Source organism: Tachyglossus aculeatus, chromosome 10, assembly GCF_015852505.1.
Source record: "Tachyglossus aculeatus isolate mTacAcu1 chromosome 10, mTacAcu1.pri, whole genome shotgun sequence".
Lineage (NCBI taxonomy): Eukaryota > Metazoa > Chordata > Mammalia > Monotremata > Tachyglossidae > Tachyglossus > Tachyglossus aculeatus.
The window spans coordinates 42,125,168-42,149,311 of record NC_052075.1 but is presented as its reverse complement, the minus strand read 5'-3'; the positions used below and the strand labels follow the sequence as shown (position 1 = coordinate 42,149,311).

At 41.5% G+C, this 24,144-nt stretch overlaps 1 protein-coding gene across 4 annotated transcripts in view; it reads left to right on the top strand.

Moving 5' to 3' along the window:
• The window catches only part of ZNF800 (zinc finger protein 800), a 29,744-nt gene extending 5,904 nt beyond the window's left edge, over positions 1 to 23,840 (top strand). Inside the window, exons 2-7 of one of the 4 annotated variants that reach the window (XM_038752334.1) lie at positions 1,180 to 1,317; positions 9,009 to 9,104; positions 15,010 to 15,153; positions 19,345 to 20,517; positions 20,903 to 21,040; positions 22,331 to 23,840. In XM_038752334.1, coding sequence (XP_038608262.1) covers positions 1,257 to 1,317; positions 9,009 to 9,104; positions 15,010 to 15,153; positions 19,345 to 20,517; positions 20,903 to 21,040; positions 22,331 to 22,440 — 1,722 coding nt within the window. In that variant the 5' untranslated portion in view covers positions 1,180 to 1,256 and the 3' untranslated portion in view covers positions 22,441 to 23,840. Of the gene's footprint in view, positions 1 to 1,179; positions 1,318 to 9,008; positions 9,105 to 15,009; positions 15,154 to 19,344; positions 21,824 to 22,330 lie in introns of those variants that run through there. The other 3 variants (XM_038752333.1, XM_038752332.1, XM_038752331.1) reach the window with 3 other exon arrangements.
• Positions 23,841 to 24,144: the final 304 nt, after the last annotated feature.

Below are 24,144 nucleotides of genomic sequence, written 5' to 3'. Positions count from 1 at the left end.
AAGGTCACACAGCTGACAATTGGCGGAGCAGGGATTTGAACCCATGACCTCTGACTCCCAAGCCCGGGCTCTTTCCACTGAGCCACGCTGCTTTATCTGTTGCCCATTTGTACTCTCCCAAGCGCTTAGTACAGTGCTCTGCACGCAGTAAGCGGAGAAGCAGCATGGCTTAGCGGAATGAGCCCGTGATTGGAGGTCAGAGGTCCTGGGTTCTAATCCCGACTCCACTGCCTGTCAAGTAGGTGACGTTGGGCAAGTCACTTCACTTCTCTGAGCCTCAGTGACCTCATCTGGAAAATGGGGGGTGAAGACTGTGAGCCCCACCGTAGGACAACCTGATTGCCTTGTATCTACCCTAGCGTTTAAAACAGTGCTTGGCACATAGTAAGCGCTTAACAAAGACCGTAATTATTATTATTAATAAAAATGAATGAATGAATGAGAGGGGATCTGGGGCTGGGGACAGGCCGTTGGGGAAAGGTGAAAAAAAGTTTGAAAAATAGCAGGAGCAGGTCCTCCCCGGGAGGTGAGCTGTTTTTTTTTTTCTGGTTTTTGTTAAGAGCTTACTATCATCGTCATCATCAATCGTAATTATTGAGCACTTACTATGTGCAGAGCACTGTACTAAGCGCTTGGGAAGTACAAATTGGCAACATATAGAGACAGTCCCTACCCAACAGTGGGCTCACAGTCTGAAAGGGGGAGACAGAGAACAAAACCAAACATGCTAACAAAATAAAATAAATAGAATAGATATGTACAAATAAAATAAATAGAGTAAAAAAATATGTACAAACATATATACATATATACAGGTGCTGTGGGGAAGGGAAGGAGGTAAGATGGGGGGGATGGAGAGGGGGACGAGGGGGAGAGGAAGGAAGGGGCTCAGTCTGGGAAGGCCTCCTGGAGGAGGTGAGCTCTCAGCAGGGCACTGTTCTAAGTGCTGATAATAATGGTATTTAAGTGCTTACTAAGTGCCAGGCACTGCACTCCATCCCCATTTTACAGATGAGGTAACTGAGGCACGGAGAAGTCAACGGACTTGCCCAAGGTCACACAGCGGACAAGGGACAGAGCCAGGATTAGAATCCGTGACCTGATTCCCAGGCCCGTGCCCGTGCTGCTTCTGACGGCTGCTGCTGACGGGGAGTGACGGGGGATGGTTGGTTGTTTCAGCAGGAGACGGCAAAGAGGACCGAGCCGCAATGAGGAGCTGCGGGCTGTAGGAGGGAAGGAGGTCGCGCCCACTGAAAATGCCTCTAAGGGACAAGTGCTGTCAGACGGACCACCATCACCATGGATGCTGCCAACCAGGTACAGGGGCCGCTCCCCCCCTCTGGCCGCCCCCACCGACCTCCCTTCCAGGCCGCGAGCCCCTTGTTGGGCACGGGTGGTCTCCATTGCCGAATTGTGCTTTCCAAGCGCTCGGTATAGTGCTCTGTACAGAGGAAGCGCTCAAGAAACACGATTAAGTGAATGAATTGTGCTTTCCGAGCGCTTAGTACGGTGCTCTGCACACAGGAAGCGCTCAATCAGTACGATTGAATGAATGAATGAATCCGTTTCCCCCCCCCCACCCCGCCCACTGGCTCGTCCACCTGGACCCAGCGGGGGGAAGGCGGCCTCCCCCTGGCCGGACAGCCGGAAATCCCACCGGTCCAGGAATAGAGCGATAATAGTAATAAATACCATCATTATTACACAACTAGATAATTCGGGCACACCCACCCCCCACACTGTCCAAATCCACTCTGTGATCGGTCTTAAAGAGCTGGGTTATTCTAGACTATTCTAATAATGATAATATTTGTTAAGCGCTTACTTTGTGCGGAGCACTGTTCTAAGCGCTGGGGTAGATACAAGGTCATCGGGTTGCCCCGTGTGGGGCTTGCAGTCGTCTCCCCCGTTTTCATTCAGTCGTATTGATTGAGCGTTTACCGTGTGAAGAGCACTGTGTTAAGCACTTGGAAAGTACAGTTGGGCAACAGATAGAGACAGTCCCCACCCAGCAATGGGCTCACAGTCGCCAGATGAGGTCACTGAGGCACAGAGAAGGGAAGTGACTTGGCCAAACTCACACAGCTGACACGTGACGGAGGCGGGATGAGAACCCACAACCTCTCACTCCCAAGCCCAGGCTCTTTTCACAATGCCTCGCCCATTCTAGACCGTGGGCCCACTGTTGGGTAGGGATTGTCTCTGTATGTTGTCGAATTCTACTTTCCAAGTGCTTAGTACAGTGCTGTGCACACAGGAAGCGCTTAGTAAATACGACTGAATGAATGAATTATTATTATAGAGCAGCCCAGCAGGCCGTGGCCCAGTCCGGTCGGGGGGCATCCTCCCAGCTCTGCCCCTTAAATGACAGCCGAGAAGTCTTATGTTAAATCGTTTCCGCCAGATTTAGTTAGTTCCTCAGCCACCCCCTTTTCTCTCAAAGACCAGGGCAATGCCCCTATGTCCCGCTTCATGTTAGAAGCCGTTCGGGGGGAGCTTCGGTTCGTCCCACAAATCACTGTTCTTAAAAATCTTTTAAAACCATAAGTGCGGGATGCCTTTTACATTAACAGATAACGGAGTGTAACCTTATTTTCTCTGAACTTTTAGGAGGCATGAAATGATTCTTAGTTGAACTATTTTAAAGGGTCCCTTGGCAGATCAGGTGATGGTAAATGCACCTCTTAATTTGTTAAACAATACACTTTTCCCTAACTTTAAGTATTCTTAGGGAATGTTTGTCTACGAAAAACTGGCTGGGAAATTGTAGCTGGATTTTACATCGTTAATAATGTGCCCTTATTTGTATGGTGGGGATTGACAGAAAAGTTTCAAAAGTGACAGATTTTTCTACATACATCAGTACCGTGAATGATTTCAAAGTCATCCATTCCGGGAATGTTTGCTTTTAATTAAGGCAGAAACATTACCTGGGTCTGCAAAGCCCAAGGGAAGGGAGAGCAGTTGTCTGGTTATCTGCTTCATATAGGCAGGCACAACTAGATAATTCGGGCACACCCACCCCCCACCCCCGTCCAAATCCACTGTGTGATCGGTCTTAAAGAGCTGGGTTGTTTACCTGATTATTTGATCTATACTTTATTTGAATTGGGCCCACTCATCCACAGCATGTAAACACCACTACATCTCTGTTAAGGAGAAAGGTGTGTACTTCAGTGATGTGTGTGCCTTCAGATACATGTTTTGCTTTCTCCCCCTGAAAATTGACATAGGCCTAGAGAAGAAATCCAACAAGCCCAAATAGATTTACGTTATTCAGATATATCGTGCTCCATAGAAAAGCTGCCTCAATATATTTCCTTCCCATGAGATTTGACTTTTGGAAAAAAGAAAACCCGCACACACTCTCTTTCTCTTTATTTTTCTGCGTCACGCCTACAAACACCCACACATTGACTCTCTTATTGAGAGGGGTGTGTCCAGTATGCTTTTGGGAGGAGCCCAACTGACAGGAACTTCTTCCCTGCAGTTGTGGGGACACTGTCCTTCACAGTAGTGCTCAAGCAGTAGGCAGAGAAGGAGGAGGAGGAGGAGGCTCCCACTTCTACAATGTTTCAGTGGACTCCTGGAAGTCAGAGCTCCCAACTTGGCCCAAAGGATTGAGATATACCCTAGTAGCACTGGGCAGAACAAATCATTATGAAGGCCTTCCCCTTCCCCCTCACTGCTTGGACCCCACATGCCCCAATGAGGGGCAGACTTTTCTCCGCCGTTGTTGGGTTGGTTATACCAAAATCTGGATCTTCAGCATGGCTTAGTGGAAAGAGCAGAGCCTTGGAAGGCAGAGGACGCGGGTTCTAATCCCGCCTCCGCCACTCGTCAGCTGTGTGACCTCGGGCAAGCCTCCTCTCTATGCCTCAGTTACCTCATCTGTAAAATGAGGATTAAGACTGTGAGTCCCATGTGGGACAACTTGATTACCTTGTGCTTAGAACAGTGTTTGGCACCGTGAGTGCTTAGTAAATACTATTATTATTATCTTAACTGTTTAGAAGACTGTGTTTTCAACTATCTTTGAATTTATAAGAGTAGAGAAAATTATTGTGAACATAAAACTGGATAAAATTAATGAAAATATCAGTCTAACTGTATGGAATTCTGGGGGTATACGTTTGAAGAACCGTTGAAGGGTTTATGTCGGATTATATACTGATGCTTCATTAGTAAGTCCAGTTATGTAGGTGAAGGAACCTTTTGGTTTATTTTAAGCAATAGGTACAGTAGTGTTTTCTTACATTTGAATTGGCTTTCTCCACTTGCAGAGGGCTGAAGGGGTTTAGACTGTGGCCTTGAGAAAGATCTGGATATTTCTTCTCTGATCCTCCCACTTTCCCTGTGCCAGTGCTTAAGCCCCATCACCTTTTCCTCTAAAAGCAGCTGGTCATTAGAACGGGAGCAAATGCCCTATTAGCCAATGTTCCTCCTCCAGCCTTTTTTTTTTTTTTTGAAAAAAAAAAACCTATCCACCTTATGAATTGGAAATGAAGAGGAATTGATCGAGTACTCAGTTCTTCCATAATGTGTGTTTTGGATAGCAGTGGTGTTAGGGAACTAGTGAGAGTTCTTCCGAAAATGCACATCTTATCTGGATAGACCGCGATTTGATATCGGAAGATAGGGTTGTGCGTTTGGTGTCAGTCGAGGTGACGATGCTGCTCTGTTTTCCAGCCCCTCTCAACCTTACTGTTCTGTTCAGTACAGTCCTTTGTGTTGCTTTGGGTTTTTTCAGCTTTACGGTATTTACTAGAGTGAACTTAACCATGAATGGCTAAGTTGTAAGGCATGCTACCGGTGGTGGCTCCGCTTCTAGACTGTAAGCTTGTTGACGGCAGGGACCGTGTTTACTAATTTGGTTGTAGTGTGCTCTCCCGAGTGCTTAGGTCAGTGCTCTGTGCACAGCAAGTGCTCAACAAATACCATTGATGATAATGGTGGATATTACAATAGGATAGGAAGTTGCATCAAAAAGATGTCAGTCACAGTGGTATCTTGAGCCATCTAAGCCTCTAAACCATTAATTCCCAGTGAATCAGTGGCACTATAATGCAATTTTCCCATAGCACAAGATTCTTCAAGAACACAGCTACTGCTTTATAACAGAAATGTCTGATTTGAATCCCCCTGAGCTTCCCTTCCAGTTCATTTTCTGAAGATAGTTTGAATCATCCTTGTAATTATAAACTTTTTAACTTGCAGGAACTTTGTGATCAGTCAGAGAGTCAACGTAGTAAAATGTTTCAAAACACCCCTGAGTTTTACTGTAACAAACTGCTGATATGGATCAGAACCTTTTTCATCGTCTTCTAAAATAAAGCAAATTAAGATGAAGCTAGCACAAACTTCAAAATGATCTCTTTCTTTTGAAGGGGACTATATTTCATTGAGATAAACTTTTCCAATCATTTGTGGCAGTTCTGTCTTCTTAGCTAAGATTAAGTAGTACTTTTTTTTCCCCCCAGGGTTCCACTGACATCGAGCAGGGTGCCAGGAGGTTGTGAGAGAGGAGGGGGCGCCCAGAGAGGGTTCCAAGAGAAGGGAAAGTGGGGGACATTTGTTAGTAGGGAGTTTCTAAGGTTTGAATGGAAGGAGTATTCAAGCGGTAGGGTCATGACAGTGTGGCCTCAGGATGAAGACCGGTGCAGTAGCGTTGGAAACATCCAAGCATCAAAGGGTGTTTCTAAAATTGGTCCTAAATTAGTTTTGGGGCCCCAGTGAGTGTGTGGTGGGATGGTGTCCCTGGTGTGAGACTCTGGGTGTTGGTGATTAAGGATTGAGGAGGGTATTGGGGTCCAGTTTTAGGATGATTAAGTGTATCTTAGAGAACCAGTTCTGGGGAGGAGTTGCTCCCTTGCCATCTTAGTCGCAACTGTCTCTTGAAGCACTTTTGGACGTCTTCAGTGCCTTGAAATTGTGGGCCTTCCCCCTCTTTTGCACAGCGTAGTTATTTGGATTGGGAAAATGAATGAACATGTGTCTTTTACATAGGGGAGAAGGCATGCCATGACCTGATTGAGGGATGCATTTGATTTTTTTTCATTTCTTATTGTCATTACGTGCCTGAGGGATGCAGTTCACCTTTTTTCATTTCCTGCTGTCATTTCATAGCTTAACTGAATAGTGTAATACTACATTCCTTAGTTAATGAAAAAAGAAATTTGCTGAGCTGTTGAAGTGGGAAAATAATGGTTTTTCACCTCCTATAGAAAAAGTTATGGTCAGAGTTAAAAGAAAATCAAGTTATTTCTAAATCACTGTATGTACATGATTCTTGATAACACACCCGAAGAACCTGCTGAAGATTCAAAATATTGACCTGGCTAATAAGAGAGAGTAGTCTGGGCGCTGTAGGGAGCTCAGCTGACTGATGGCTGTCTCCACTGAGCAGCCTCATTTCTTTCCAGGCGAGGGTGATGTAGAAAGGTGGGGACAAGAAAGGTTGGGGGAAGCAGAAAAGAGGGAAGATAGTTGCCTGGGATTACCTTTCCTCCAAATTTTCAATCACAGGCGCTAAGGTAGGGGCAGCCTGCCCAGCCCATCTCCACTTGGACACCCTAGTGCTATCCCAAACTACACATGTCTAAGACGAAACTCATCTTTCCTCCAAACGTAATAATGACAGTGGTATTTGTTAAGCGCTTAGTCTGTGCCAATCTCTGTGGTAAAGACTGGGAAGATTCAGCACATTCATGTCAAATAGACCTATTTCCACGTGGGACTTCCAGTCTAAGGGGTGCCTAAGGGGAGAACAGATACTTAGTTCCCATTCAACAGATGAGGAAACTGAGGCACAAAGAAGGTAAGTGACTATCCCAAGGTTACACAGAGGCAAGTGGGAGATCAGGGATTAGAACTCAGGTGTCTTGATTCCTAGTCCTGCGCTCTTCACAGGGCAATGCTGCCATTTTCCCACTTTTAAGCATCCCACCATGAAGACCACATTATTCCCTTGCTTTCAAATGCTCTTCCACCTCCTTGAGGGTGGGGTCACGTCTGTCTATGCTCTTGTACTCTCCCAAGTGCTTAATACAGTGCTCTTGCAGTCAGTAAGTGCTCATTAAATGCCATTTCTTGACTGATTTTGCTCTCCTTGTCTGACTTGCAGTTCTTTGGTAACATTCCTTTCTCCAGATCCAGCTTCCCAGATCTAGCCCAGTTCCTTTCCAGCATGCACCTGAATAACTACTTATCCTCTCCTCTCCCTCACTGTCAGTCCTGCATGAGACAGCAAGAATGTTCAGTCAGCTTGGCTCCATTTCTGATAGAGTTCATACTGCATGCATTCCAACGTACCAGACCCATGGGGTATTTGTTGAAGAATAGCTATGGTTCTTGGTCTCAGGGGGCTCACAGTCTAACAGCGAGTACAAGGCTGACTAGCATTTAGTCAATATAAATATGTGAAAGGAAAACAATTACTACACTGAGTTGGGGCAGGGCCTCAAGTTACCTAATCTGTAAAATGGGGATTGAGACGGTGAGCCCCACCTGGGGCAGGGGCCATGTCCACCCCAGCGCTCGGTACGGTGCCTGGCACATAGTAAGCGCATAAGAAATGCTATAATTATTACTATTTTCCATCGCAGTAGCCGGTGCTGACTTATAGTGCTGCTTAAATGAAAGTAAAACTAGTCTTAGGCTTTAAACTGACAGTAACTTGCCTTCCTTTTACTGTAATTGCTCTCCTTTCATCACAGTTCCCCTACCCTTTCCTTTAGCCAAACAAACCTGTTTATCATCCCACACATAGAATTTGCCTATCTCGGCGCTATTGCTGTCATTTGGAATGCCACCTTCTCTTCTTTGGCCAAACCCTATCCCTTCTCTTCTTTCATTTACTTCTACCCAAAACCCTTCCTCCTCCTCCTAAATCTCTTGTGGCTCCAATCACTCACTTCCGTACACCACATAATGTATAACTGTGCTGTATTTTTTGTGACTTTGGAGTTCTAGTTTAGTGTTTTATTTGTTTATATTTTGGTCATTTGTGGTTTGTGTATCTGTATTTATAACTGTCCCAGGTCTTCAAGGACAGGAACTGTGTTCTTTTTACCTTGCAATTCAGTGCTGTGCTTAACACAGTAGATGCTCGATACGGTCCTGTGAGTCGACTGACGGGATTACTGTGCTTTGGGTTATCAGAACTCTGAGGTGCTCGTTTCTGGGCATAACCAGGGAGCAGCGTTGAGGAGAATGGTTTCTGTCTCCATTTCTCTGTCCTTCCAATTTCCCATGTCCTGTGATTGGAGATTCTGGGTGTGGGAAGAGAATCCTGACCTGATTCCTAGAATGGGCCATTGCGGGGCTGAATGGAATTGTAGAAGCTACTGACCTGATTCCTAGAATGTGCCACTGCCGGGCTGAATGGGATTGTAGAAGCTAGTGGCAGCAGCTCTGGCATTGGCTGCAGAGCCACAACTTCCAAAAGTGGTCTCAGAGAGCAGGGAACTGCAGCCAATCCTTTGGGAGCTGATATAACCCTTAAGGGGAGACCTCGCCATGTTGATTCTAGAATTTTAAACTACGACTTAACAGATGGCATTCTAATAAAGAGGACGGTGGGCTGGGGAATTCCAGGCCAAAAAGGGATTGAACTCTGTTCTACCCCAAGAACTTAGTACAGTGTAAGTACTGTAAGTGCTCAACAATAATAAAGAGGACGGTGGGCTGGGGAATTCCAGACCAAAAAGGGATTGAACTCTGTTCTCCCTCAAGAACTTAGTACAGTGTAAGTACTGTAAGTGCTCAATAAATATGACTGATGGATAGATTAAACAAAGATATAAATGAGGATTTTTTTTGTATTGAGGGGGAAGTTTTTTCCTGGACATCTAATCCCATTGTTTTACTTTGCACTAGAAGAAGTATTTGTGATACATGCACATATAATAATCATTCCATTTACTAATGTGGAACACTGTTAATGAATTAATGGACAATGCAGATAACCTTTTTGTGGCTGGGGGTGGGGCTTGTTGTCTTTTACATAGTATATATCCTGGAACCTGGAGATCCACCCTTGTTGCAGCAGCCACTTCAGACGTCAAAATCTGGGATTCAGCAAATTATTGAATGCTTCCGATCAGGTATGAAGATTTGTTTTCATTTAAGATTGTATGCAAGTCCAAACTGTTAACATATGAGGAGTAAAATGCTTAGATATGCATTTAAAAGGCCACTATTTACCCTAAAGCTTAAATTTGTTGAAAAGAAATTCAAAATATTTGGCCCTTGGTATAAACATTTGGTTCTATTTTCAGAATATTCTCAGCTCCCATAAAACACGTCTTAATTTTAAACTTTTAGTCGTGTTTTTATTTAGCAGACTGTGCACAGGGTTTTAAGGAGCTTATTTTCAGAGTTGGGAAAGAGAAGTTTCTGGGGAAGACAGTATCGTAGCCAATTAGTTCACCAAATGAAGTGTATTTTGTCCTTTTAGGCCTTGGTGTAGATCCCTAGTCCTTGTAATTTGCAGTAAAATGACTTACAACCCTTTTGAATAGCAAGTATGAGTAGGTTTGTGTACGTGGCTGAAAAACTGGACTGACATTTAGTATTCATTGGATATCTTCCTTAAATGATTGGTTGATATTTTTTTGTCTCTATTTAAAGGAATATTTTTAGTAATCTTAATCCTTGTATTTGTGTAGATCAAGAATTCTAAGAGAAAAGAGAAATTTATGTCCAGGTGCTCATGTTTTATAGATGAGGATATTTTGAGTATTTGTTAATAAGTTAGCCATTAGGATTTTCATCTTCCAAATGGCTAGTGTGAAGGGAGGAGGAATATCCGTCTTGACAAGAAATAGGGTGTTCTAGCCATTTTGGGTCCCTATTTTATAGTCTTCTTTTCTGTCTTCTTTTAATCTAATTTGAGACTTTTTCATTGAGTTTCTAGATCCATCACCGTGACCTTTTACAGGAAGACAACAGTCTTGTGGTGTTATCTTTAGGGCTCAAATGTGTGTTTAGTTTACTTGACTTATTCTGTGTTAATGGCAGAATGACGTAATTTCAAGTAATTTTTCTCTAGGCTACTTCTAGAATATAGATGCATGATTTCTCCTTCACCGTTCTTAGTTGAGCTGTGAAAATGATGCAGGGAGAGAAGTGAATAAAGTCAGTTTTGGACAAAATGAGTCCAGTATACATATTGTTAATTTGTTCAAAATATGTCAGGCTAATTCAAGTACAAAACGGTATCTCAGAATGTCTGTGTTTTTCTGCCTTGAAAGACTAATTTGGTGAAATCTGCTGTTCTCATGGTGTTTAAGTAGAACCATCTTCTGTGTATATTTAAAAAACAGATTCCTTAGTGTTGGAAGTCAGTTCGTACTTTGGAGACAAAAATAGTCTCCATTGCCTTGATTTTTTGAGTTAATCATGTGCTTGGATTTTCCAAAGGTTTATTAGATTGTAGCATATAGGTATTACAGAATAATATATATATATATACTTATAGTTTCTGGGCCCCTGCCATTTGGTTACTGAACATGCATGGCATATGAAAACTGGTGGATTGAACTAAGTGGTGGAAAGAGACTAGAAGGATGAGGAAAGATGACTGGGAGAGTTGAACTGTATTTACCATGTACAAATCCTCTTTACTTAACTTACCTGACCACACCACAAACCTCTTTATCGCCAAAGCCCAGTACAGTGCCTGGCACATAATAAGCTCTTAACAAATACTATTGTTATTATTATTATTATCATCTTGGCATTATTTGCGACTCTTCACCAGTCCATATTAAATGTCACAAAATCCTAACGGTGTTTCCTTCACATTTCTCCGATCAGCCCCTTCCTCTCCATACAAGTAGCAACCATCCTGATCCCAGGCACTTACCATATCCCAGCTCGACTACTGCAGTGGCCTCCCTGCTAATCTCTCCCTTCTTCAGTCCATACTTTACTCTGCTTCTTGGATTATTTTTCTAAAATGTCACTATGCATGTTCCACTCCATTCCTCAAAAACTTTCAATGACTACTCGTTCTTCACCGCGACTCACAGAAATTCTAATCGATTGGCTTTAAAGAACCCAATCATGTCTCTCCCTCCTTTTGTACTCTGTTTTCCTACTATGCCCCATCTTGCATTTGTTATTTTTCTCAAGCTGGCCTACTCACCGTATGTCTTCCTCATTCTAGCCTGCCTCTGAACTCTTGCTCTTGCCTTTTAGATCTATCAGACTACAGCTCTCTCCCATCTTCAAAGCCCTTCTGAAATCACATCTCCTCCAGGAAACCTTCCCTGAATTAATTCTTCTCAAGTTATGTTCCCCAGCTACCACCTCAGCACTTCTCCACCAACTACACACTTGTATACCTACAACCACGCAAAATAGCATTTCTGTACGTATCTTATGTACCCTATCTAATTCTTAAATATATCCGCTTTTCCTTTATCCTATTTGTCAATTATTTTAATGTCGGCCCCACCTGCCAAATTGTAATCTTGAGGGTTTCTGCTACTGCACTCTCCAAAGTGTTTAGTAGGCACACAGTAGGTACTTGATACTTAGTATTGATGGATAGCCAGGAAAGGAAGAAAGCCAAGTAGTAGTGCGCCTTTTACCTTGGGTGAAGGACTTACATTGTGGTACTTTATCACACATGATTAGACTGGGTTTTCAGTTATGAGGTTCTGGGCTGCCGACAGTCCATAGGCACTGGAACTAATTTGTTGAATGATAACAGTATGTTTACGCAGTGCGTGGTGGTAGACTGCAGGAGAGTTTGCATATCCAAAGGCAGGAAGATGCAAGTTCACAAAGATAAAGACAGTCATAACTTAAAATACTGCAGCATTAACTTTCAGTTTCTGGGGCATATTAACAGCCGATTAACTACCTTGCTGTCTCATCAGCAGTAGTTATACTGTGTTTTGCAGCGACAGAAAGCAGTTTACCTGTGGAGCTGGCGGCTTAGGAAATGGATTAGGTAATTTGCTTGGTTGATAACGGGGAGCCTATTAGTCAGGAGTATGAATGCTCAGTTCAAACAAACCATTTTGTCTTTGAAGAAAAGAGGTAAGGCCTGAAATGAAAGACAAGTCTATATAGACAACTTTTCTTATCCATGTTACTGGGCTGGATACCTGGCACCAATTAAGCAAAGCCACAAATAATAGGTAGCATCTTATACCAAGAGGCCAGTTCAGTCTGACTCAGTCTCTGTGTATTCAACCATGAATTACGAACAACACTTGTATAAGGATATGTCAATCAGTGTTTAATGCAAGAATTTCCTTCTTGTGACCAAACGTGCATTGCCTCTTGAATACGCCTAGCTCCACAGTCAGACCTACGTTTGAGTCTGTGTGAGGATTCTGCTTCTCGGGGTTTTAGGGGTAGCCAAAAGGTGCCAGTGAGAGGCAAAGGAAGAAAGAAGGGGGTAAGAATAGGGTCATTGGGAAGTGGAGCCAATTCACAAAAACAATAAAAACGAAAAAAAGAAAGTCAATCTGGTTACTCTCTCTCCCAACAGAATGCTGTGCCTTCAAGGTATACCCAGCTTATTTACAGGTCACCCTGGAAATAAAATGTAAACTCTTCAGACTCAATGGCCACAGTGATTGTCATGATCTCACATCAGACATCTACATGTATAGGAAGTTAGGTAATAGCTAATCAATTTGTCCAGCACCTGGTTTCCTTGTAGTCTCTTTTCCATACTAAAGTGTCTGTCAGATTCATTTATTGGGATAACACCTGATTTTTGACTATCTCTTCACTCTCTTGCTCCTTTCTTGACTCTCAGTGCAGCCAGAATTAAACCTTCAGTGAGACTAGCGTTGCAGATTTCAGTTTTAAGATGGCTGGGAACCTTCTGCATCAATGCTTATCAATTGCTTTAAAAGGCTCTTTCTTACTCTGTACTTAGGACACTCTCCCTGACTCCTAGTTGACCTGTATAGCCATACCTGAATGGGGCCTACAACACAGACCTTTGCCTCACTCCCACCTTGAGTTAAGCTAGGGCAGTGCTAGATTCTTGTCTGATACATGGCCTCCATTCCATCTGGGATGCAGGAGCTTATGGGAATGTTAGTCTCCACATGGAGTGAACTGTAGTAACTGGACAGCTGTCTCTGGGTATGTGTGAAACTGACACCTGGAATTCCTGTTTACTGAAATCGAGGCTAGACCAAGTGAATAGAAACCTGGGATCTCAGCCTGGGCCAGACCAGGCATCAGAATCTCAGCCCACGTAGCTCTCAACTTCATAGTGCTGGGGAGATGGGAACAGCACCAGAGCTGAGATTTAAGGCCTTCTTCACGTCTTTTAGACTGTGAGTCCACTGTTGGGTAGGGACTGTCTCTATGTGTTGCCAACTTGTACTTCCCAAGCACTTAGTACAGTGTTCTGCACACAGTAAGCGCTCAATAAATACAATTGATGATGATGATGTCTAGGCGAAGTCAGTTGTATGGACTAGAATGGATAGTCAAGGTGAAGTGAATTGCAGTGACAATCACAGTCACTCACATGCTTTCTTAGGCACAGGAAGGACATTGTCAGACGCTAGTCTCTGAATTGCTCTCTAAATTTAAACTGCATTAGGACCCAATTTAATTTGCAGAGCTTTGTGATGTCAGCATAGGGCTTGGAATCGGGAGGAAGTTTTGAGTTCCAAATTCTGCCACTAGTTAAGCCTAGGTAAATCATCATTAAATTTTGACTCAGTTTTTTTCATCTGTGATATGAAAGTAACGTCTTCATTATTTTACCATTGTTCCTGTGAAGTAGGCGGACGTCAAATTTCGTTTCCTCATTTTACAAACTTGTAAGCTGAACTATTGAGATCACCTAGCTTGCTCCAGGACAGAAAACTAGTGAACTGTGACTAGAGCCCAAGCCTTCTGATTTTCAGTTCAAAACTATGTCCTTTAAACAAGTCTTTCAACAACGGGGATGTTGATACTGATCGACTGAATTTTTTTCAGCAGTCACCTTTCATGTGAGAAGTGTTGGCAGCATCTATATAGTCTAGCTGAGGTGAAAAAGATTGGATCACAGAAGGGTTTAAGTTGTGTGGAATTTATTTGACTATTCAAATAACATGTAGCACTTGTCTTTTCAGAGCACATCAATTACTCTCTATGGCATCCCTGGGAAGTAGGTCAAGTATGGTCACTCCGCTATTGAAGGAAGTAAGGGCACACGTGTAAATACAGCAGGTCCTCAGGTAGCAACTGCTAGTTTGTGACAAAGGATCAAGAAAGCCATGGAGTGTGACTTTCTATCTGCTCCTCTTCTTCCTGCCTGTGTGACCTTGGGCAAGTCACTTCACTGTGTCTCAGTTCCTTCATCTTTCTAATGGGGATTGGTACTGTGAGCCCCATATGGGGCATGGACTGTGTCCCACCTGATTATGTTGTATCTAACCCAGCACTTAGTAATAATAATAATAATAATAATAATCTTATTAATGGTATTTGAGTGCTCACTATGTGCCAGGCACTGCACTAAGCACTAAGGGGGATACAAGCAAATCGGGTTGTACACAGTCTCTGCCCCAGGTGGAGCTCACAGTCTCAATCCCCATTTTACAGATGAGGTAACTGAGACACAGAGAAGTGAAGTGACTTGCCCAGGGCCACACAGCAGACAAGTGACAGAGCCAGGATTAGAATTCATGGCCCATGCTCTATCCACTAGATAGTAAATGCTTAACAAATAACAAGCAACTGAAAGGCCTGAGACTGGGACCCTAATGATCTCAAGTCCCTGGGATTTTGTCATAGTGTTTGGTTCCCCCAGCTATTCCTGGAGCCCATTGGCAACTGCTGGCAGGTGAGTAAGAAAAAGTTCAAAATAATGTTTTAGGAATTATCAACATAATTGAATTAGTAAAGAAGATTGTTAGAACTGAGAATTTGATGCCCATAATGTAGCACTCTGTTTTTTTAGTGAACTTTAGTTGCCCAGTTTGAAATGTATATTAAGATTATACCTTGCATTATGATGGCCTTTTTTTATTCCAGGAACAAAGCAACTTAAACACATTTTGTTAAAAGATGTGGACACTATTTTTGAATGTAAATTATGCCGCAGTCTCTTCCGAGGATTACCAAATTTAATTACGCATAAAAAGTTCTACTGCCCTCCAAGTCTCCAGATGGATGACAGTAAGTTTCCTTTGCCGAAGTACTCAATTACGCATCTGAACCAATTATTCTTTTGCTACTGTTGTGCGTCCTAAAAGTGTCATCACCAAATGACAAATAATCTCAGTTAAATAGGTGTCGGGAGCAAAATAACATTCAGTTATCTCCAGTTTTTTTCCTACTAATTATCAAATGAACTGGCTCCTGCACTAGATGTTCCCAAGAGCTTCTTTCAAGTACAGGAATAGGGCTAGGGGTGTATTTGAATAATAATCTCTATAATTGGGAATGTCCGTGTGATTGCAGTCTGTTCTTTGGTAGTTTTCAAGTTAAATTATCACTGCTAATCCAAAGGTTGCCATTCTTCGATTTTTTTTTGCTTTCTTCTCATCTCCCCACTCTAACTGACCTAGTGCGCTTGGCCGAGAGATGGTGGGGACGTGACACAGTTGGGGAAAGGATGTCCACCTCACAGAACTCCCTAGCTATTTTCTTTGGTCAGAAATTCCATCCATGGTGGCATAGTCCCAGTCCACATTCAACTCCTTGTAGAATATAAGAACTCGGGTCTCTCAGAGCAACACCCTCGACACTAGACCAACATTGGGGCTGACTTGGGGAGTACAACTGGCTTTTGTTGGACATAAAGACCAATTTTAGATTGTTAGTGGACCTGGGAGCTCCACTTGCTAAATTACAGTACCAGTGATGTAAAAAGTCTTGGAAAATTCCTCCACTTTAAAGTGATGAACCTAGTGAAGATGAATGGGAACATGTCGATTAGGGTTTCTTAGTCACTGTCCTGACAGTTCTCCCTCAGGAATCTGGTTAACTCCCTAATAGTATGCTATTCCTATTTCAGAGTTTTTGAAAGTTGTTGGCAATTTAAAGAATACATTTCAACATCAGGGACACTGTTTTGGGTCACAAATCATTCTTTGGAGAATTTCAATGTACATGTATTATCTTGAAAGTTAAACCAGTCCTTTTTTGAGCTGGGACTGAAAATAAAAAAACAGAAAGAATGGTTCCAATTGTGATTAGTTTCAAGTGGTCTTTAGTACTGTAAAGGCCCATGTGAATGGAAAAACTTTAGTTTTAGTTGGAAACCTTATTCTCCTTTTGCTGTAAGGAGCCATCACCTGAACTAGATTTTGACTTAAATAATTTTAAAATGTAGTGATTGTCTGACAATTAAGTTTTAACTCTTAATGGAGAGGAGCCACTTTAATTACAGTGCAAATTAGGCAACCATGTTAACTTGCCAAATCAGACTTGAAGGTTGAAACACATAAAAATGATGCATTTTTGTTTTTTCAGTTATTGGCAAGACAATATCAAGAGGTAGCAGACAGTGTCTTATCTTTGGAGCTCTCATAGTGTGTTGTAGACTAAGGTGAATTTGCAGTTACACATTTCACTTTTGCAACAGATATCTGTGTGAAATATTTCTGTGTATGAATGTTATCCTTTCCACCATTACCATCTTATCCTTAAAGAAAATACGAAGAAGTTAGAGAAGAAAGTGAATAGTTGTGAAGCATTTTTGGCTTCTACGTAACAAACTCAGGGCTGGTTCTTACTAGGAATGAGGCTCCCCAGAGGCTTTTTGTGAGTAATAATAATTTACTATTATTGAAACCATTTACTAGCATTACTATTTATATACCGATTGAAGGGAGGAGTTTCAGAAGCAAAATGGCCTAATGGAAAGAAGATGAGCCTGGGGGTCAGAGGACTTTGGTTCTAATTCTGGGTCTAATCCTGCTTTGTGACCCTGGGCAAGTCTCTTAACTTCTCTGTGCCTCAGTGTTCCTTATCTGTAAAATGGGGATTAAGAGTCTGATCCCTATGTAGGACAGGGACCATGTCCAATGTGATTGTCTTGTATGTACCCCAGTGCTTAGTGTAGTGCCAGGCACATAGTGCTTAAAAAGTACAATAAAAAAAGAGTTTATTCATAGAACAAGTGATTCCATTTGGCAATAACTGCCATATCTATTACATTACAATAACTGCTGTTTAGAGTTTTGGTTGAAATGAGCGATTTTGATAAAAGAGCTATCTGCAGAAGAGGCATCCCTCTTGGATTCCTATAATTTAGAGAAGCTTTTTGTAAATCACTTTAATAAAGTAGTATATTACTAAAATCTATTAAGCACAGTGAGCAAGAGCTGTAGTAAGTGCTTGAGTGATCACAAGGACATTAATTAAAACAATTACCCTAGCTTCCAGGGGTTTTAATTAAAGCGAGAAGATTCCTAGAGAAGAAGTGTGGCCTGTTGGAAAGAGCACAGGCTGGGGCACCAGAGGACCTGGGTTCTGATCCCGGCTCTGCCCTTGTCTGCTTTGTGATCTTGGGCAAACCACTTAACTGCTCTGTGCCTCAGTTTCCTCATTTGTGAAATGGGGATCCAATACCTGTTCTCCCTCTTACTTAGATTTTGAGTCCCACGTAGGACAGGAACTGCATCCAACCTGATGAACTGCTGTCTCCCCCAACGCTTAGAACAGTCTTGACACGTAGTTTAACGAACAGCAGTATTACTTATTAAGTCGGGGATCACAGACACTTATAGAAGAAGTAATATAGTTTACATTAAAATAATAACTTTGGAATTTGATAAGTGCTTACAATGTGCCAAGCACTGTATTAAGACCTGGGAAGCAGTATGGCATAGTGGATAGGGCACTGCCTGAGAGTCAAAAGGTCATGGGTTGTAGCCCTGGCTCCACCATTTACCTGCTGTGTGACCTCGGGCAAGTCACTCTGCTTCTCTGTGCCTCAGGTACCTCATCTGTAAAATGGGGATTGGGATCATGAGCCCCACACGGGACAGGGACTGTGTCCAAACCCGATTTGCGTGTATATATGTCAGCACTTAGTACAGTGCCTGGCACATAGTAAGCGCTTAACAAATACCATAATTAATACAAGATATTTAAGTAGTACACAGTACCTATCTCACCTGGGACTTACAGTCTAAGTAGACAGGAGACCATTCGTTCATTCATTCAGTTGTATTTATTGAGTGCTTACTGTATGCAGAGCACTGTACTAAGCACTTGGGAAGTACAAGTTGGCAACAAATAGAGACGGTCCCTACCCAACAGCAGGCTCACAGTCTAGAAGGGGGAGACAGACAACAAAACATTTTAACAAAATAAAATAAATAGAATAAATATGTAATAAATAGGATAAATATGTAAAGACCAGCTATTGAGCCCCTGTTTTACAGATGAGGAATCAGAGGCTCAGAGAAGTTAACTGAGTTGCCCAAGGTTACATAGCAGGCAAGTGGTAGAGCGAGATTTCAGAAGCTGGGCCCATGCTCTTTCTACTTTTCAGTGTGTGGAGGAAACAGACATCTCATGCTTCAGGTAAAGAGTTCTCAGAAACTGCCTCAGCATTGTTCCCAAGATTGAGAGGATAGACTTCTGTTGGTCCTCTGCTTTTCTTGGGGGGGAGGCCAGGGGAGAAGGATATGGGGCCCTAGTCCACCCTGTCGACTCTAGCGGAGGGGAGGAGCTAGGGCCTGCCTAATCCAGAACTTCTGCCTGCCCTCCACAGTGTCAGATGGAGGATGGGGGCAGCTTCGGCCATTAGACCACCTCCCTTTTATTATTTAATAATAACTGTGGTAATTGTTAAACGCTTACTATATGCCAAGCAGTGTACTAAGCACTGGGACAGATACAAGATAATCAGGTCTCACATGGGGCTCACAGTCTAAGTAGAAGGGAGAACAGGTATTAAATCCCCATTTCGTACAGGGAACTGAAGCACAAAGAAGTTAAGTGACTTGCTCAAGGTCACAGAGCAGGTAAGTGGTGAAGCCAGGATTAGAAACAAGGCCCTTCTGACCCCCGGGCCTGTTCTCTTTCCACTAGGCCATGCTGCTTCCCACCCTTTTGCCACGTATGCCGTGCATACTGAGGTAAAATAATCACAGCTCTCACAAAAAGGAAACAAGTATTATCTAAGTCTATGCCAGTTACTGGAGATATGCGTATTAATGTTCACAATTCAATTTAAAGCAAATCCTCTTTGCAGCACTGATTTGATTTATATAAGGTACTGGGAACTGGGACAGAATTCCTGCACAAGACCAGGAACTTTAATATTTTAATATTTAGGCCAATATTCCCCAGCCACCCATTTTATTTTAGCTTTCTTTTAGCTTAGAGTGACCTTTTTTGTAATCTTTACAGACCTGCCAGATGTCAATGACAAACAAAGCCAAGCCATAAGTGATCTCCTAGAAGCCATTTATCCAAGGGTGGACAAGCGAGAATACATCATCAAGCTAGAACCGATAGAAACAAATCAAAACGCGGTGTTTCAGTACATTTCAAGGACCGATAACCCAGTCGTGGTCACAGAGTCAAGTGGCACTCCCGATCAAACCCACGTCTCAACACAAGAACCTAGCAGTGAGCAGTCCAAAACAACTCCACCCCCAGAAGCTGAGGCAGAAATTGTGGAGGCTCCTCCGCTGGAGGCGGTTGCCAGCGAAGTGACACCTGCCTCCGAGGAAAAGCCTCAGGAATCGCACCCTGACCTGGAAACTTCTGATAATTCCAATTTGGGCCACCAGTTGATTTGCTGTCTTTGCAGAAAAGAGTTCAACTCACGCCGCAGTGTGCGTCGGCACATCAGAAAAGTTCACAAGAAAAAAATGGAAGAACTAAAGAAATTCATTGAAACACGAAAGACTCCAAACAAGTCCTCCGCTAAAGGGCGCAACAAGAATGTCCTAGTCCCGCTAAGTAGAAGTTGTCCAGTGTGCTGTAAATCGTTCGCTACAAAAGCGAACGTTCGGAGGCATTTTGATGAAGTTCATCGAGGACTGAGGAGGGATTCAATTACTCCTGATATAGCTACAAAGCCGGGGCAGCCTTTGTTCCTGGATACTGTTTCTCCTAAAAAATCTTTTAAGACGCGAAAACAAAAGTTGTCTTCAAAGGCTGAATACAATTTAACTGCATGCAAATGCCTTCTTTGCAAGAGGAAATACAGTTCACAAATAATGCTTAAAAGACATATGCAAATTGTCCACAAGATAACTCTTTCTGGAACAAACTCGAAGAAAGAGAAGGGGCCTAACAACACTGCTAACAGCACAGAAATGAAAGTAAAAGTTGAACCAGCAGATTCCATAGAACCTTCACCCCCTTCCATTCCCCATTCTCCACAGAATGAATCAAAGGGAACAAATCATTCAAATGAGAAAAAGAACACACCGGCAGCCCAGAAAAATAAAGTTAAGAAAGTCTCTGACAGCCTTAAATCAACCAGTCCTCATGCTGCAGGTGGCCAGCCGAAAACCAGGAAACCAAAACTCTCAGCTGGCTTTGACTTCAAGCAGCTTTACTGTAAACTTTGTAAGCGGCAATTTACGTCCAAACAGAACTTAACAAAACACATTGAGTTGCACACTGACGGAAATAACATTTATGTTAAATTCTACAAGTGTCCTCTTTGCACTTACGAAACTCGGAGGAAGCGCGATGTGATACGGCACATAACTGTGGTGCATAAAAAGTCATCACGCTATCTGGGCAAAATAACGGCAAGCTTGGAGATCAGGGCGATAAAAAAGCCCATTGATTTTGTTTTAAATAAAGTGGCAAAAAGAGGCCCTCCGAAGGACGAAGCAAAGCCTAACGATTCAAAACACCACGGCACCTCTAACTCTCCCAGTAAAAAATATGAAGTAGCTGATGTTGGCATTGAAGTAAAAGTTACAAAAAACTTTTCTCTTCACAGATGCAATAAATGCGGAAAGGCATTTGCCAAAAAGACTTACCTCGAGCATCATAAGAAAACGCATAAGGCAAATGCTTCTAATACACCCGAAGGAAATAAAACCAAAGGCCGAAGTACAAGATCTAAGGCTCTTGTCTGGTGAGGAATAGTTGGAGTTTTGTTTATTTTCTGTCAGAGTTTTAAAAAAAAAAAGCATTTGGCCACAATTTATCACAACTCCATCTTCACTCATGTATCCACCTACCTTATTGAGGCACTAGGAACTGCAGGAGAATTGTGCTTATCGTATTTACCTCTTCACTGACCCTTTTCCAATATTTTGGGAACAGAAGTTAACTTTCAAGCTTCTCTTCTACAGGACAATGCAACGTAGGTGGCACTTAGGCCAGTGCTATCATTTTAATATTGTAAAATATATACCTTTACATTGGCTTTTGTTTACAGTAGAAGTTGTATGTTTTACTAACTTTGCACAGGTTTGGCTTGATTCAGTGACTTAGTCTACTAATTAATGCATCGGTAGGAAAGTTACAGAAATACTAGTGAAAACTTGTGGAGGCAATAATTATAGGAAAAGATCTTTAAGATACTGTAATTGTTGTAAAATTGATTTACGATGGCTAAATAAAGTGCTACACTCAGAAAAAAAATCCCTAAATATAATTTAGAATGATCAGCAATAACAAAGTGTTTATTACTTTTTAGAGTGTCTTCAGGGAAGGGTAGAAATTTAGTAAAGTTTGGGTTTCATTTCTTTGTGTTTTTTTTGTTTGCTGTTTTTAGTGTAGTTCTTTTGTTTTGTTTTGTTTTTGTTTGCTGTTTTTAGTTTTAGTTTTGGAGAAAATGGTATTTGGAGAGTTCCCAATGGTTTTTTATTTTTCCCTACTTTTGTTCAAATAAACGTTTTGATGATCATTTCAATATAGTTAATAATTTTCCCAGGGGTTTTTGTGTGTAGCAGAAAGTATAAAAGTCCCTATTGGGAAAAAAACAAGTTTTTAAAATGATACAAATTTAAAAATGGAATATAAAATAGAGAATAAATGGTCCTATTCTATATTTGTTTTTGCATGTAAATATATATCTTTAAAAAAAAAACTTTATCTTCAACACTGGAGTGTCTCCTGTATTAACGTTCCTTTTGAGTAAACTAGTTCTCAGTTCTGCTTCTAAAGCAGTTTACCACGTTTGGCTATTTGAATAGGTTATATGTGGTTTAGGAATCACAGTTCAATATATAAAATGCCACTTAGAGATACATTTGGGTGGGTTACAAAGGTAATGTAGCTCTAAAAGGAAGGGTATCTTTGCTATCTAAGCGAAAAAAATTATAGGTGATATCATTTGGAAGTCATTTTAGTATTAATTTTAAAATCAACTTTCTATTGGCAAACTTAAAAGTATTCATTTATTCCCATTTCTCCTCAGATAACTTCCAAGTGGTGCACGAAAAGGTTTGGAGTTCATATGTGTGGAAAGATTTTAAATTGGTGTTAGAACCACTAACGTCTTCAGATGGTACTATGAGAAAAAACTAATTTTCCTAAATATTTGAATTACTGCTGTTTTTTGACTAAATGAATAACCATTCTGACTACTTGTTTTTAAGGCAGTGCCTCTTCCAACACTTTCAAGTAGCTGTGAAGTTATCCTATACTCTGTCCATCGTAATCTAATGTGTTAACCATCCTTGAACTTGGCCTACAGATTCATCACATTGTACTTTATAAAAGGGAAATATGTAAAATTAGGCTTTCCCCAGAAGAGGAACCAAAGCTTTTTTAATTCAGCCAATCTACAGTTTAAGGAAGATAACACAGTTGGGGCTGATAATTCTAAAAAAAAAAAATGTCTGTTACGTTAACAGTAGCTCATGTTCCATTTTATTTGTCAACTCCACCACTCCGATTTTCAGTATGATTTCAGATTTTTCTCCAATGAATGGGTGTATGCCGAAAACAGCCTATTACAATGTAAAAGGACTGAAGTCTGCTAAATATTTATATTTGTCCTCACAACAGTTCATGTCCAACTAATTTCCCAGCTCTTGAGTGTAGTGAAAGCTTAACTGTACAAGTTACTGTAGAGATCTCCAGATCATTTTCATGCATGGATCATAGTATCACCTTTTATTTGTAAACACAGGAGATGTTTATAAAAATTATACATTCCCCTATTTTTTCTTTAAATTTTCTACACAAGCACTTTAATGATAGATGCAACTTAATTTTTCAGTTTCTATTTTTTTAAGGACAACACATTTACTAATGTTAATATGAAGGTAGTAAATATCTTACGGATATTTTAATAGATACAGACAATCCATGCACAACCACTTCTTATGATGCTAGTTTTATTTCTTTAAATAATACTTCAACAGGGAAGATGGAGGGGGTAATCCCAGGATATTTTTTCTCTCTCAAATGACCACTTTAGATAGCATTTGATATTTACTATAGAATTTGCGAAATGATAAATTCCTGTCCATTTTGTAATAAATCCCAATTTTAGCAAAAACACAAGCACACCTCCCATCATTAAAATTTTGGCAGGTTTCTGTGTGTCAATATTTTGTACTTTTAGAAAATATCATTTTGTTTTTAGTGATTTGTGTCAAAATTACCACAATTTGAAAAGGTACACCAGAAATATCCCATGTTTTTATATAGGTTTGCTCCTTTGCTGAGGAGGAACCCTGTTTCCCTATATATACTTTTTGTATAAAACCTAAAAATGTTGACGATAACAAGGTCATAAAAATGAAATGCTTCTCTAGCTAGAAAAACGTTTAGCCTTCCTAGTGCTTTGCACTGAAATATACTGTGAAAGGAAACTAGAAAGACTGTAACTGTTGCTGGAAATGTTCTATACTGAATGTACATGCTCTTGTTTGGATAAATGTACTGTATGTGATGGAAATAAACCAGACTGGAAGTCACTTCAGCTAAATGTGCTTCAACAAAAGGGTGCATTGGTTGAAACTTGAATGCCCATTTTCAAACATAAAGTAATTCAGCAACTATTAGCAGCTGCACTTGGAACATATATCCTCCTGTCAGCTTTTTCTTAAGGTCTTGGACTAATAATTCCTAAGCAAATCCACTTTTCTCTTCAGTCTTTTTAGTCGAACTTTTGTGATAGGCTGTTCTTAGGAGCTGTAATCTGTAAGCGGGGCTCAATTCCCACGTCAGTTTCTTCTGTAAGGCGTCTGTTGATGTGCTTCATACGGTCTTCTGCACTGA